The sequence below is a fragment of the Schistocerca nitens genome, chromosome 3 (assembly GCF_023898315.1).
Source record: "Schistocerca nitens isolate TAMUIC-IGC-003100 chromosome 3, iqSchNite1.1, whole genome shotgun sequence".
Classification (NCBI taxonomy): Eukaryota; Metazoa; Arthropoda; class Insecta; order Orthoptera; family Acrididae; genus Schistocerca; species Schistocerca nitens.
Window position 1 is genome coordinate 880,253,970 of NC_064616.1, and position 16,089 is coordinate 880,270,058.

General features: G+C 39.8%; 1 protein-coding gene across 2 annotated transcripts in view; it reads right to left on the reverse strand.

Moving 5' to 3' along the window:
* Positions 1-231: 231 nt before the first annotated feature.
* The window catches only part of LOC126248921 (glycylpeptide N-tetradecanoyltransferase 2-like), a 93,221-nt gene continuing 77,363 nt past the window's right edge, over positions 232-16,089 (reverse strand). For both annotated transcript variants that reach the window (XM_049950415.1, XM_049950416.1), the window contains 2 exons: positions 13,041-13,178; positions 232-5,173 (listed from right to left, as the gene is read on the reverse strand). In XM_049950415.1, the coding sequence (XP_049806372.1) occupies positions 5,153-5,173; positions 13,041-13,178 (159 nt within the window). In that variant the 3' untranslated portion in view covers positions 232-5,152. The remainder of the gene's footprint in view (positions 5,174-13,040; positions 13,179-16,089) is intronic.

A 16,089-nucleotide genomic window follows, 5' to 3' on the forward strand; every position in this document is an offset into this window, starting at 1 on the left:
TTTAACAGAAAACTGAAAAAATGAAAAATTCCTGGAATTCTAAAAAAATTCCCGGGTTTTTCCCGGATCTCCTGGGTGGTATACAATTATTATAAAAACAAACACATTATCATTGTTCAGTTTTTAACTTCCAAGGTGAAACAACAGGTTCCATAAGTCAAGTGATGGACAATTTCTTTGGAATGTTTTAATATCAACAGAAAAACCCAATTTTGGTTAAGATGACAACTCTCTCAGTTCACTTTTTTATTCCAATATACCTTACATTCAATTATTTAGTGTCTTTAGTAAATATACAGACCATACTGCTGTCCTCTATGCACACAATATGTACAAAAGCTGCATACAGAGTCCCGAACGAGGTATCACATTTAAATAAAAACAACAACAACAACAACAACAAAAATTATGGCTGCACACTTTCATAGAAAAATTCAACTAACTTTATAGCAGAACTAGTATAGGTCACTTTGCTTATAATTTTGTATGACAAACAACGTATGGATATTGAATGATAACCGAGAGCAGATAATTTTGCACTGGATTCCACAGAGAAACCCTTCTAAGGCACGTATCTACCACAATGGCAAAAAGAGGACAGAAAATTTATTAATTCTCTGCATGCTGACTGATATGTTTCACACACAAAATTCATTAAATTTGCAAATGAAATGCTTAATATTTCCACATTATGATTTTACAATAAACACAAATCAAGACACAAAAATTCACTTATTTGTTAACAGATACAATTGTGACTGGGTAACAGAAACACATTCATTGATTAATGACAAGTCTTTGCATTCGAAGTCTCCTACTCCAACACTAAAAAAGGAAAAATGGGAAGGTAAACATGGAAATATTGCAAAGGGACCAGGTTCTTCAATAAGAAACCCATAAGTTACTCTGCACAACATCACAAGTAATGAAAAGACTCTGGTGAAGATAAAGTAATGTAGTAAAGTGTAAGAGACTATCTGCTGACACAGAGTAGCAGTCAAGAGATGCCAAAAGTCAGAAATACACATGTTATGTGATTAATTAATTCTGAAGAAGAGAGAGGGACAAAGGGAACATCAAAGTCCAGTGCCCCATTAAAACAGAGGTGATGAGACACTGAGCACTAGCTTACTTTGACAAGAATAAAGTGGGAAATGTTTCCATGATTTATGCCAATGAGCCATCCAAGCACTTGTCTTTAAGTGTTTAATGGAATCACAGAAATCATATTTATTCATCTATCGCAAAATTATTTCACAATGATTGGATGGATATTTGCAATATCACTTCTCTCCAATGTGTGTTCCTGTAGCTGACTAACGCGCCATTTTCCACGGCCAAAACTAAAGATTAAGGATCACTTATTTGAACACCACATTTTTCATAAATTATCACAAAAGTCGAATGCACAACTATACACAGGAACATTGCATGTTTTCAGTATCTGGATAGAGCTTTTACTACGAGTAAATTATGCCCACATGGCAAGTAACTTTTCAATTGGATAATACAAATGTTATTAATCATTTCATTCTACACGTTGATTATTATGCAAGTGTAGCAATAAAAAATATATTGCATACATCCAAAAGGTGTGAAAAGTTGATTGTATGTACAAAGCTGCATACAGAGTCCCGAACGAGGTATCACATTTGAGAAAACACAACAAAAATTATGGTTGCACATTTTCATAGAAAAATTCAATAAACTTTATAGCTAAACTAGTATTGTATAGGTCACTTCATTTATAATTTTGCATGATTAACACTGTATGGGTACTGAATGGTAACCAAGAGCAGGTAATTTTGCATTTGATTTCAGACAGAAACCCTCCTAAGGCACATATCTACCACAATGGCAAAAAGAGCACACATAATTTATAAATTCTCTGCATGCTGACTTATGTTTCACATACAAAATTCATTAAATTTGCAAATGAAGTGCTTAATATTGCCACATTATGATTTCACAGATAAAAACAAATGATAACACAAAAAATTACTTATTTGTAAACAGAGAAGATTGTGACTGGGTCAACAGAAATATGCTCATTAATGAATTACAAGTTTTGCATCCAACATTTCCTATTTCAACAGTAAAACAGGAAAAATGGGAAGGCAAATATGGAAAGGTTGCAGAGGTACCAGGTTCAATAAGAAATCCATATGATACTCTGTACAATATCACAAGTTTGAAAATAAGCGGGTAAAGATAAAATATAGCACTGTGTAAAAGAGACTATCTGCTGATACAAACAACAGTCATAAGATGTCATATGCAATGCATGGCACAGAAGTCAGAAACACATCTATTATGAGATTGATTAATTCCGAAAAAGAGACTGAGGGAACATCAAAGTTCAGTGCCCCTTTGAAATTAAGGTAATAAGTAACTTGGCACTATCATCCTAGCACTAGCTCAGAACAGAAAAGGAAATTTTTCCATAATTTATGCAAATGAACCATACAAGCATTTGCGTTAAGTACTCAATGGAATCACAGAAACCCTACTTATTCACCTATCCTGAGATTATCTCTCAATGACTGGATGATCGGATGCAGATATGCAGCCTGAGTTATCCCCAGTGTGTGTTCCTATAGTAGACCAATGTGCCATCTTGCTCAGTTTCCATGGACAAAACTAGAGATTAGGAATCAATTATTTTAACACCACACTTTTCATAAAATATCACAAAAGCTGAATACACAACTATATACAGTAAAATTGTGTTTTTTCATTACTTGGATAGCACTTTTACTATGAGCAAATTATGCCCACATGGGAAGTTACTTTGCGACTTAACAATACAAGCATTGTTCATTCATTATTTCACTCTACATACCAATTAATTAATATGTACGTGTGGCAATAAAAACTGTCATGTACATCCAAAAAGTGTGAAAAAGTTGCTTATTAATAATGTTCACACAGCTGATATGTTGGTAGTTCAAAACTTTTCATAGGCATTTTAAAATTTTATTACATCATGGAAACTGTCATCAACTAAAGTCAGAAATTTCTACTAACAAAGCATCAGCATAAAGTCTGAAACATAGAAATTAACTTGCTCAGTAATTAATGAGTAAAACTGGCCATATCCCCATGGTACAGGAGACATTTGAGACCATAAATGAATATTAACAATGGTTACTATTCGGGAAGTATAAGGTTTTTTGTAATATTTGGTTAACGTTTCATTTAGGAGTGCAACTGCATACAGGTAAAAGATTGTGAATTCTAGAAGGCAAAGAATGTAACTCAAATTTTTTAAAAAAAATCTTGGATTACTCTTCATTATTACTGAAATTTAAGGAATTTGTATGAAGTTCAGTTGCCTGAGGACTACACATAAGTGTAAAGTGCTACACAATTGTTGGTAAGTTTTGTTCTACCTACATAGCAACTCTGGGTAGAATATAGGTTGATGTATTTGAGGAAGGCGTATGACCTTCCCATGAAAAACTTTCAACAAATTCTGCGCACACATGAAAGTTCGTATGAGAAAGAATTTCTTGCCTTCTATGTATAAAAATGGCGAGAAGCAGGTACATTATGTCTAAAGGAAATGGAGTAGCCAATGTTCACAACAGGCAAGCACAATTTGAACAGACCAAAAAGTTATTGACCACAGAATGTTGAGGTACCACTCCAGTACTATACAACTTTTACCTCAAGCACAATTTTAATGTCATGTGTGAACCCATAAATATTATGGTGAATGTGGTAATGATAATGTAGCAACAACATGTAAAGTTTTCTTCATACTGCACAAACTGAGATGTTGGATACTAATTTTTTATGTTGAAATAATTTGTTTTTCAAATCACTTTTCCATGTACCCTTACACTCAATACAAAACACACACCACCAAGATAAAACATGCAACTCTAGCTGGCCACTGTTCTATGAACAGTATATAAACCTTTTAATTGATGTAAACGCATGCGCCCGCGCATGCTCTCACACACCCGCGCATACATGGGCAATTGATTCAAAACTAACTTCTTAGAGTTCTTGTTAGCTCTGCCACCATATTCTCTCATCTTTATTTTTATGACACTTTGATTCTGATAGTCATTCAGATTTCATAATTAATGTTTATAATGAAATGTTAAGCCCTAGTTATAACAGTCAAAAATTTCTTGGAGATTTACAAACATTTATGCTTAATTTTTGATAATGCACAATTGACAAATCCTGAAACTCTTCACGTACATTTTAGCACCGTACAAATGGTCAACTGTTAAAAGCTGAAAGTTCACTTAAAGAATGGTGATAAGTAAATAAGCTAATATTACTGAAGCAATTCAGAAACAATTTTCTGTATGAGACTGATAACGTTAAAAGAAGTGATTGAGAAATCTGGAAAAGTGTAGCTAGATGAGCAAACTCAATTCAACACATGAAACATTTAAGATATTTTATATAGTAACAAATAACAAGTAAATTATTTAAATATCTACCACACCCATTTCAACAACAATTTTGAAGTGTCAATAGCAAACATGTCACACATTCCAAATTATCATATTTTGTATTGTATACCACATTAGAACCTGTGAATACAAAGCTTAGAATTCTGTACCCGTTACTACTAATGCAGTCAACAACTGGCTGGATTAATAATTACATTTCTGGAACTATACAATTCTCTCCATGACACTAATTCATTTCCACTCTATTGGTTTACAGTTTTCAAAAAATGAAAATCATCAGACAGACATGCTAAGCTCTCTGCAAAATACTGAAGTGCCACAGCTTAATAACAGTCTTAATAGCTAATATAGGACTTTTGTGGACTGCCATTTACTTTTTTTGTTCACAAATATGCACTAATGGCAGTGCATCAGAAGATTCATCACAGCTTACGCTATTTCACTCAGCTTATGCATAAAGCAATCACAATATAATGAAAGAATGAGTGATTTAATGAATATTGACCTTTGTACTCTATGCATGAAGAAACATAAATTAAAAATTATATGCCTGTATTGTCCTTTAAGTTATATCAGCAAATGACTCGAAAGACCAGAAAAATAGATATTTATCACCATTATAAAATTTCTTATGCCATAAGATAGACTTTTCAGACTCCTGGTAGCATGACTGCAGTCTGATCTGTCTCTGCCAAGCTGCTGATTGCACTTGTCAACTATTGTAACACTAAACCAATCTGTAAAAGACAAAAGGAAGAACATGTTACACAGCAGTGCACACTACATCACATGTAAGATACATCTAGTAGTAATCCCACACAACAAATACTAAATTATATTTATTAACTATGTAAACTAACATGAAGGACAAGAACAATAAAATTTTCTATTGAAATTATGAAGAAGGAGGAAAGAATGAATAATAATATTAAAGAAAACAATTGGTGAAGCAATGCAAATAAGACAGGACTCCAAGATATCAATTTAGGCACTTGTGACTAAAAACGAGTTATTTATTGGGAGAAACAGGAAATATGAAATATGTTGATTGATGAACAGGAACGCACCCTGAGCCCGCATTCATGAAACTTACTTTCTTTTCTCTGTGTGAGGTTTCATTACTTGCCAGCTAAAAACAGGTACTTGGAAAACGAGCTAAAAAAACCATACGGAAACGGAGGTCCAAAACTAAAAATTAAATGGCCTTCACCATATTGCTTTGGCGGATAAAAAGAAAAACACGGTCGACAACCCATGAGTCATTTGCTAAAACAGCCGATAAATCAGATGGCAAACCCCAGCGGGAACGTAAATGGTTAAGAAATAGGCATTCCATCTGGAAGTGGCAGACAGTTATTACTTGGGCGTAATGTGTAGAAAGTGTTGGGGGTAGCGCCACTTAGCAAATGAGGATGGTTAAAAAGGCAGTGACCGATACACATCCTAGTTAAAATGACCTACTCCTGGCAGGAGGGCCTAGAGGAGGTCGTTCCAGCCACTGGGAGAGGCTTAATAAGCCGGAGCTTATTCCCGTGAAGGGACTCGCAGGCTGAGGTATGAGGACTGCAGCCTTGCAGCAGCCTCGTTTCCTGGCGGACTGACATGACCAGGAACCCACAGAAACATCACACTGGGCACACCAAGACTGAGCAAGTGACAGTTTTCCTGGACCTACTACACTAAGGGATGGGTGGAGTACAGTACACACAGACTTTGAAGGGCGCTGAGTGAGTCTCGACAGAGGACACACTGAATGTACTCCATGGCCCAATAGAAGGTGAGGAGCTCGGCTGTAAATACTAAGCAGTGTGCCGGAAGCTAATATCGGAAGACACGGGTGCAAATGACAAAGGCATACCCCACCCCACAGTCAGAGAGCCAACAGTGTATACAAAAATACACTATTGGCCATTAAAACTGCTACACGAAGAAGAAATGCAGATGATAAACGGGTATTCATTGGACAAATATATTATACTAGAACTTACATGTGATTACATTTTCATGCAATTTGGGTGCATAGATCCTGAGAAATCAGTTCCCAGAACAACCACCTCTGGCCGTAATAACGGCCTTGATACGCCTGGGCATTGAGTCAAACAGAGCTTGGATGGCGTGTACAGGCACAGTTGCCCATGCAGCTTCACTACGATACCACTGTTCATCAAGAGTAGTGACTGGCGTATCGTGACGAGCCAGTTGCTCGACCACCATTGACCAGATGTTTTCAGTTGGTGAGAGATCTGGAGAATGTGCTGGCCAGGGCAGCAGTCGAACATTTTCTGTACCCAGAAAGGCCCGTACAGGACCTGCAACATGCGGTCGTATATTATCCTGCTGAAATGTAGGGTTACGCAGGGATCGACTGGAGGGTAGAGCCATGGGTCGTAACACATCTGAAACGTAATGTCCACTGCTCAAAGTGCCGCCAATGCGAACAAGAGGTGACCAAGATGTGTAACCAATGGCACCCCATACCATCACGCCGGGTGATACGCCAGTAGGGCGATGACGAATACACGCTTCCAATGTGCGTTCATCGCGATGTCACCAAACACTGATGCGACCATCATGATGCTGTAAACAGAACCTGGATTCATCTGAAAAAATTATGTTTTGCCATTCGTGCACCCAGGTTTGTCGTTGAGTACACCATCGCAGGCGCTCCTGTCTGTGATGCAGGGTCAAGGGTAACCGCAGCCATGGTCTCCGAGCTGATAGTCCATGCTGCTGCAAACGTCGTCTAAGTGTTCATGCAGATGGTTGTTGTCTTTCAAAGGTCCCCATCTGTTGACTCAGGGATCGAGACGTGGCTGCACGATCCGTTACAGCCATGCGGATAAGATGCCTGTCATCTCGACTGCTAGTGATACGAGGCCGTTGGGATCCAGCATGGTGTTCCGCATTACCCTCCTGAACCCACCGATTCCATATTCTGCTAACAGTCATTGGATCTCGACCAACATGACCAGCAGTGTCGCGATACGAAAACTGCAATTGCGATAGGATACAATTCGACCTTTATTGAAGTCGGAAACATGATATGCATTTCTCCTCCTTACACGAGACATCGCAACCACATTTCACCAGGCAATGCCGGTCAACTGCTGTTTGCATATGAGAAATCAGTTTGAAACTTTCATCATGTCAGCACGTTGTAGGTGTCGCCACAGGCGCCAACCTTGTGTGAATGCTCTGAAAAACTAATCATTTGCGTGTCACAGCATCTTCTTCCTGTCGGTTAAATTTCGCGTCTGTAGCACGTCATCTTCGTGGTGTAGCAATTTTAATGGCCAGTAGTGTACTATCGTGGAGTTCCATGTAAAGGTCGTGAAACTGAAGGTGATACACCGAGGCTGGAGTAGTGTCCTTAGGAAGCGAATGAAGGCCAATGTTAACATGGGTCGCTTCACGAAGCCAAGGTGGTGAAGGGTTCACACCCACCGGGAAAGTTTCAGGTGGTGTAAAGTTAAGCCACCGTAGCAAGTGCTGAAAGCAGACTTCAAGAGGTAACAAGGAAGAGGGACGTGCTCCCTACTGACAATCAAAGGAATCATCAAAGAAGGAGGCATAGGATGGGTGGCCATGCATGGCAGACAAACGGCATGCATACCAGCTGAGGAGAAAATCATGGAGGTAGGACAGGAGTAGTTCAGCAACTTTGGCATACAGACTCTCAAATGAGTTAGTGTGAAAGGCACCAGAGGCCAAACAGATGCCACGATGGTGGATAGAGTTGTGACGGCGTAAGAGGGACGGACGTTCAGATGCATAAACAAAGCACCTGTTGTCTCTTTTGAATGGACAAGGGACCGGTGCAAACTGAGGAGGGTGGTTCGATCTGCACCCAGGAAGTACCACTAAGGACATGTAGGACACTGAGGGAACGCGTACAGCGGGCTGCCAGGTGAGACACATGGGAGGATTAAGAGCATTTCTGATAAAGCTTGAGCCCCAGTAATTTAATAGTTTCAACAAACGGAAGGGCAACAGACCCAAAATGTGAAGATGGTGTGAGAAACCACTTGCGTGACCAGAAATTAATACAGACGGTTTTGTCAGTGGAAAAGCAAGTCATTGTCGTTGCTTCAGGTGTAAAGACGATCAAAGACATCGCTGAAGACACTGCTCAGTGAGACAGGTCCACGGAGAATTGCAACAGATGGGGGGGGGGGGGGGGGAAGGGGAACTGGAGAGGCCCAGCAGGAGACAGGCCATTACAGGGTTAGTGGCAATAGCAAAGACGACGACGCTCAGGATGGAACCCTGAGGCACACCGTTTTCCTGGATAAGGGTGTCCGACAAGGCAGAACCCACACACACCTTGAAAACTCAATCTTTTAAAAATGCCTGAAAGAAACAGGGCAGGTGGCCATAGAAGCATCACGTGTAAAGAGTACGGAGGATACCCGTTCTCCAGCAGGTGTCGTAGGCCTTCTCCAAATCGAAAAACACGACCACAGTCTGGGATTTCTGCAGAAAACCATTCATGACATGGGTGGACAAAGTGATGAGATGTTCAACTTCATAACACCACGCTTGAAATCCATATTGTGCATTCATCAGTAAATGGTGGGACTCAATCCACCATACCAGCCGGGCATGATGGTGGCTTCACGTCAGCGTCCAGGAAATGTGCCCTCTGCCCAGATGTTGTTGTAAATGTTAAGCAGAAAGTGCTTTCCTGCGGGAGAAAGGTGATGCAACATCTCAAAACGGTTGGTGGTGTGCACCGGTGGTTGGTTGGTTGGTTGGTTTGGGGAAGGAGACCAGACAGCGTGGTCACCGGTCTCATCGGATTAGGGAAGGATGGGGAAGGAAGTCGGCCGTGCCCTTTCAGAGGAACCATCCCGGCATTTGCCTGGAGGGATTTAGGGAAATCACGGAAAACCTAAATCAGGATGGCCGGACGCGGGATTGAACCGTCGTCCTCCCGAATGCGAGTCCAGTGTTGTGCACCGGTGAAATGGAGGACGACCGGGCTAAGGTACCACGTGATAACACCACCGAAGAGGATCTTCGAGTTGGCGATGGAGAAGATCGTTTGCCTTTGGTAGACTTTTTCGAGCCTTTCCGGTTGGAGGAAGACTCGGGTGTTGTTTGGCTGGAGGGACGGAGGAAGTCTACATTGGAGTACTACTCCTGTCCTTTCCAGCCTACTGGTTGTGAAGCTGGTGGCTTCGTCCCTTGAGGTGAGACTTTGAGGGTTTGTTGCACAGCTGGACGGGGGGGATGGCAATGCTACCTTGACACTGGGTGGTTTCTCAACCTCAGACCTGAATTTCAGGTCGCATGTCTGCATCGCCATGTCCTTCATGGAGCAAGGGTAACAAGAACAGAACTATAGGTGCCACACGGGAAAACACAGGGTTTGTGACTAGCCAGTAACTTGTGAGTGACTGGGTAAGGCAATTTTTCCTTCACCTGGATCTCTTGGACAGCCCGCTCATCAAGATACATGGGACAATCCCGGGAGGAGGCGGCATGGGCACCATTGCAGTTGATACAGCGGGGAGAAGGAGATGGACTATCACCCTCATGCACATCCCTACCACAGGTTACACATTTGGCTGGGTGTCGACAAGATGTTCTAGTGTGATTGAAACAATAACACTGTTAGCAGTACATTGGGTTCGGAATGTACGGCTGGACTGTGAATTTCATAGCCTGCTTTGATCCTCGACGGCAGCACCACTTTATCCAAGGTGAGGAGGAATCTACGTTTTTCATGACAAAGGACGGCAATGACACCCTGATCAGAGAGGTAAGATTGGATTTCAGCCTCAGTTAGACCACTGAGCAGCCTGGTGTAAATCACACCATGGGAAGAATTCGAAGTTCTATGGACCTCGACACAAACAAGGTAGCCGTGAAGAAGTGAGGCAGCAAGCAGTAGTTGTGCTTGAGAATCAGAAGTAGTCTCCAAAAGCAAAGTGCCATTCCTAAACATGAGCAGGATTTCACAGGGCCAGTAACTGTATCAACACCTTTCTGAACAATAAATGGATTGACCATGGTGAAGGACTGACCATCTTCGGTATACGAGACCATGAGGAACCATGGTGCAACAGGAAGGGTCTTTGAACCATTAGCCCCATTACGTTTACGTTTTGTAGACATTGATTGGGAAGATGATTGACTCATTGCAAGAAAATCCCCCACAACTGCCAGCATCTCAGATGGTGTGCTCCTTCAAACTGAGGACTCCCTTCACAAGGGGGTGCACCCTTCTTAGGTGATTGTTCACAACTCAGGTCACACTTCCTGAACACCTGACGGGGACCAATTGGCAATTTGGGAAGGCTGCAGCTCAGGTAATCACCCCTCCCTTGGCCTGGCCTGTAACAGGGGGTATGTGCGAACCCTACCTGTTGCCCCGGGGCTGGGAATTACGCTTTACGCATTACCCCGTCATCTGTTACACGCCAGATGCGTGGGCTGGCCTTCAGGAGCGCACAGGGAAAAAGAAGAAAAAGAGGAACCTCAAACGCTGAAATGGAGGAATGAGAGGAGAAAGGAAACAAAGAAAGGAAAAGGGAGCAAAAAACAAAGGTGAGACTGTTGTTACGTCAGTGACAGAAAATGCAGAACATTCCCAGTAACATCCCAGACAGGTTCCCCAAGGGAGGGAAAAAAAGAAGAGCAAGAGGATAGACATGCAACATGGAAGGTAAAAAATGCTGCAAAGGCTGGGGGCTCGTGGTAGCCAAGCATGAACGCGCCAAAGAATGGCGAGCCCCCTGGTCAGGTCTACCAAGGGGTAGGGTTCCTTTAAACATGAATCTAAAGACCTTGGAATAACTGTGCAAGTGGTGTGAAGACGTGCAATGCACATGCACAGCTGTTATATCAGTAACTTCACCATTAGCAGTGTGTAACAGCACTTTATTGTTCTACTCTGGAAAAGCTAACCTACATAGCGTTCAGTCTTCTTTCTCTGCAGAGATACTTTCTGGACTGTTTGCAAAGCACTCACAGTTGTGCTGAATGAGAACATATTTTCCTGCACACTGCTGGGATACTTACTGGGTTGATTATTCATCAGCTGGTATGTGATGTGTGAGCAAATGTCTCAGATAAAAGAATAGCAGTGAACCAAGTTTGAATCTTAGTCCAACATCAATATGTCAACCTGTCACAAAAGTGGTGCAGGGAAATGGTCGGTTATTGCATAGACAGATCTTTCTCACAAAAAATCAGTATAATCCAGAATTAGATGGTCTATGAAACTTCAGCAATACCACCTTTAACAAAGATTTGATCAACTTCACTGACAGCTATGTCAATTTCAGCCATCATCTTGGTAAGTGTTGCACGGAATTCTCAATGTAGGGAAATTAATATTGGGCAGGTGAGAACTGTCCTTCCAGCACACCCATCCAGCAAGCATCCTTTCTTGTGCAGGTGCTATCCCTGCACTGCTGACTGAAGACTTATTCCATACTTTCCTGTTTCACACAGTGCTGCACCACTGGGTACCACAGCATCCCACAAGGTTTCTTAATCTCATGAAGCCCTGTCTTTGGGGTCTCCAGCGTCTTCAGTAAATCTTATGACTCCATTTAATATGTCTGAAGGCAAACAATACACAGCACAATGTTTCCAAAGCATTTATATCTAATTAAAAATTAAATGAAGGAAATTCCACAAAAATGTGAATATTCACATAGTAGGTGGAAGAAAGGGCCATAAATGGCAGAACAGAGAAGGTCAGTCTTTGCGTAAAAACTTCATACTGTGAGTGGCTGAAAATAATGAGCTGGCCTGGACAAGTGTATACAAAAATAAGTGAGGAAATCGTCACATGAAAGGAGAAATAATATCAAAACGCAACTGAGGTGTCATGACTGTATCTATAGCCACATGATATTTGCCCAATTTTTATAGATTTCTCTACTGGTCAGTGCCAGTTCTGTACAGTAAGTGGTGGTCTGTTCTTACAGAAGTTTTTAGCCTTGTCCTTGGGATTTTCCACAATAATAGTTAACTTTAAAGACAATCTGCAACTAAACACTTTTAATAAGTTAAATATAAGAATAAGTTACTCTTATAATGAATACCTGTTCTTTTAACAGTTCTTAGAAGAGAAATGAGAGTTTGCTTGTAAAGTTTAGTTACATTAAAAATAAGCTCACTGATTATATAAAGAATAAATGCAAAAATATTTTCTCATTGTGTATATATACAGTCATGATTTACTAGAAAAAAGTTGGAATTATTTTGAGCAGAGGGTTTAAGTGGAAAAATGTACTTGATTGTATTTATTCAAAAGTCTACAATATAAACTATTATAACTAAAATGCTTCTGCTCTTTCTCGAGAATACAAGTAGTTCTTAAAAACACCAAATTGTGTATGCACAAGAAAGATTTCTGTGTTGTTAACATACTTAGTGAAACAATCCCTGCGACAAATTCTCCTGGAAATTAAAATGCATCATGAAACTTAATTCCCTCATATCAAATGCCTCTTTAAACTGATTTTTTAAAATCTTGCACTATTTCTTCAATGAATACTGTATATCCAATTTCCTAAATTATGTGAACATTACAAAATAATTACTTAACCAAACCATGCCTATTAACCACATATTTTGAAATTATACCTTGTTTGGTTCCATTGGCGGACAGCGCCAATTGTACAAATAATATTGTAGGTTTCCATCCCCAATTCCAAACTTCAGAGCTTCCAGGAATTCCTTGTTTTCCATTAAATTTAGAGCATTGAAGACATCAAAACCTCCCTAAGAAAAAACATTGTCCAATTTCATTACCAGACTTCCAATAAATTAGCAATCTGTAATATTTAATGTGCCTCATAGTTATAATGGGACCCAGTTGTTCACTTGGGTTTACACATTCCAAAATGTCTAAGGAATTGCTAGTTCTTAGGCACAATTATACGGCCATAGCAAAAAAAAAAAAAAAAAAAAAAAAAAAAAAAAAAAAAAAAAAAAAAAAAAAAAACAGTGTAGACAGTAGCTGCACAATCTGTCAAACATAACAGTGCCATGAATAATTGCTCAATATATTTTAAACCATAATATAGAACCTCACCACCAATGAAATCTTCACTGCTCAAACAAATATTTGTATCTGTGAGGCATTCATCTAAATCTACACTCCAAGTCACCTTATGGTGTGGCAAAACTTATTTCAAGAACCAGAATAATTTCTCTCTTTCATACATTGTAATTTTAAGTGGTTGCAGGCTCAAGTTGACAGGAAAAGGTGAGAAAAGGTATGTAGCATCTAAGAGAACAACTACTCTCCTTTAGTTCTTTCCACATTTAGGTCATCCTTTTCTCAGAGGCTATCTATTAACAAAGGGGGCATCAATTACTTTAAAATGTGTTACTTGCAAACACATGAACAAAGGTACGCCCTATACTAGAGGTCTGACTTTATACGTGCAATGAACCCATTTACATTCCACCACCCAATGGGAGCTATCTTATCCATGTGATCTTTTACTTTTTTTGCCTGTATCTTCTGAACAGGGTGGGGATGTTGTGACATAAAAGATTTGTTGAATGGGCTTACTGGATCCCTTGGATAAATTTCAATGACCCTAATGCTCAGTACTTCCACCTGCATCAGGTTAGTCCCGTAATCCACTGAATTACAGACCCACATTACTGACATCACTTTGCAGTAGGATTTTGGAACACACACTGTGTTCAAACATTACAAATTACCTTGAAGAAAACAATCTATTGACAAACAGTGAGCAAATGTTCAGATAACATCTTTCTTGTGAAACATAAATAGTTCTTAATTCATATGATGTAATAAGTTCTATCAACATGGGATGGTCTCAAAGTGACTCCGTATTTCTAGATCTCCAGAAGGCTTTTGACACTGCTCCTCACAAGCAACTTCTAATCAAATTGCATCCCTATGAAGTATCTCAGTTGTGTCACTGGATTCACAATTTCCTATCACACAGTAATTCGTAGTAGTAGATGGAAAGCCATAATGTAAAACAGAACTGATATCTGGCCTATCTCAATGAAGCCATTCCTAATCTATATAAACAATTTACGGGACAACCTGAGGAGTGCTCTCAGATTGCCAGCAGTCATCAGAATGGAAACCAATTAAAAAATAATTTAGGCAAGACATGTATAGTGCAAAAAGTGGCACTGACTATAAATAATGAGAAACGTGAAGTGATCCATGCGATTACAAAAAGAATCCACCAAATTTTGGATACATGATGAATCTCACAAATTTAAAGGCTGTCAATTGAACTAAAATTTAAGAATTTCCATTACCTTAAATTGCAGCTAAACATAGAATAAAGGAAAGGCTACCACTAACTCATAGCAGATTGATGCCTGGAGCACAGAAACACATACCAGGAAACAGCATTCACACTAACTTTAAGAGTACTACCTCTTCCCCCAGCAACAGCATGGGCGCACGCACAAGATGCAACTGGTTTACTAAAGTGACTACCTACACTGCAATTGTCCATCTTCTTCTGGAGTATTGCTATGTGGTATGGAATCCACATCAAACAGGATTGGTGTAGACCATTTATAGAGTTCAAATAAGAGCAGCTCGTTTCGTATTACTGTGAAATACTGGAGAGTGTGTGTCATGGATAGAATACGTGAGTTGGGCTGGTAACTGTTAAAACAAAGATGTTCCTTGTTGCGGTAGGATTCTTTCCAAAAAATTTCAATCATCAACTTTTTCCTCTGAATACAAAAATATATTGCTGGTGAAAGTATTTTTTTAGTGTCCACCTACATAGGAAGAAATGTTCATTGTAAGAAAGTAATCAGACCTCACACAGGAAGATTTGTGTGTCCACTTTTCCTTCATGCTGTTTGAGAGTGCAATAGTAGAGAAATAGCTTTAAGGTGGTCCAGTGAACCCTCTTCCTGTCAAGTAATTGTGAATTGCAGAGTAGTCACATAGAAACATGCACCTTGGCTAACTGAAGGACAAACAGCTCAGGAATCTCAGACGCTGCATATCAAGCATACAAACAAGATTTTACTATCCTAGTTCTGCGAAGTTCTTCAGTCAGTTGCCCCATAGCTAAATATACATGATACGACAACTACTGAATTACCACAATCAGAAATTCATTTAGTTGTGATTTTTATGGAATTATTGCAACTATTTCACTTGAGTTACCTGTTTCTTTTCCCTTACAGAGTGACATCTGATTGCATTTTGAGAAATAATTTCAGTCTGTGAACACAATAGAAGCCTATAATGCTACTTCCACATTCAATGTAGCCAATATGTTTAATTTATGAAATAAACATTGTTATATGTACTTATATACTGATGGAATCACAGTTCACACATTAAAATTGCTTTTTCTCAAGTTTCCTAAAAACTACTTTCCTGGGTTTTTCCCCCTGACCCTCTAACTGTTTTCCCTGAGCACTGGAAGCAGGGACTAGTTAAGCCACTACCTAAGTGGGACTGAGCCAAAGCACCCTCTGAATACCAACCTATTTGCATTCTTCCTGTACTGCCCAAGGCCTTGGACAGCTAGCAAACCACCTAACCACAAACAACCTACTGGACGAATACCAATTAGGTTTCCATAAACAATGCAGCACAATCTCTGCATTAAGGGGGGACATTGATGAAATTGACCAAAAATGTCAATTTTCAATTTATTTTTTA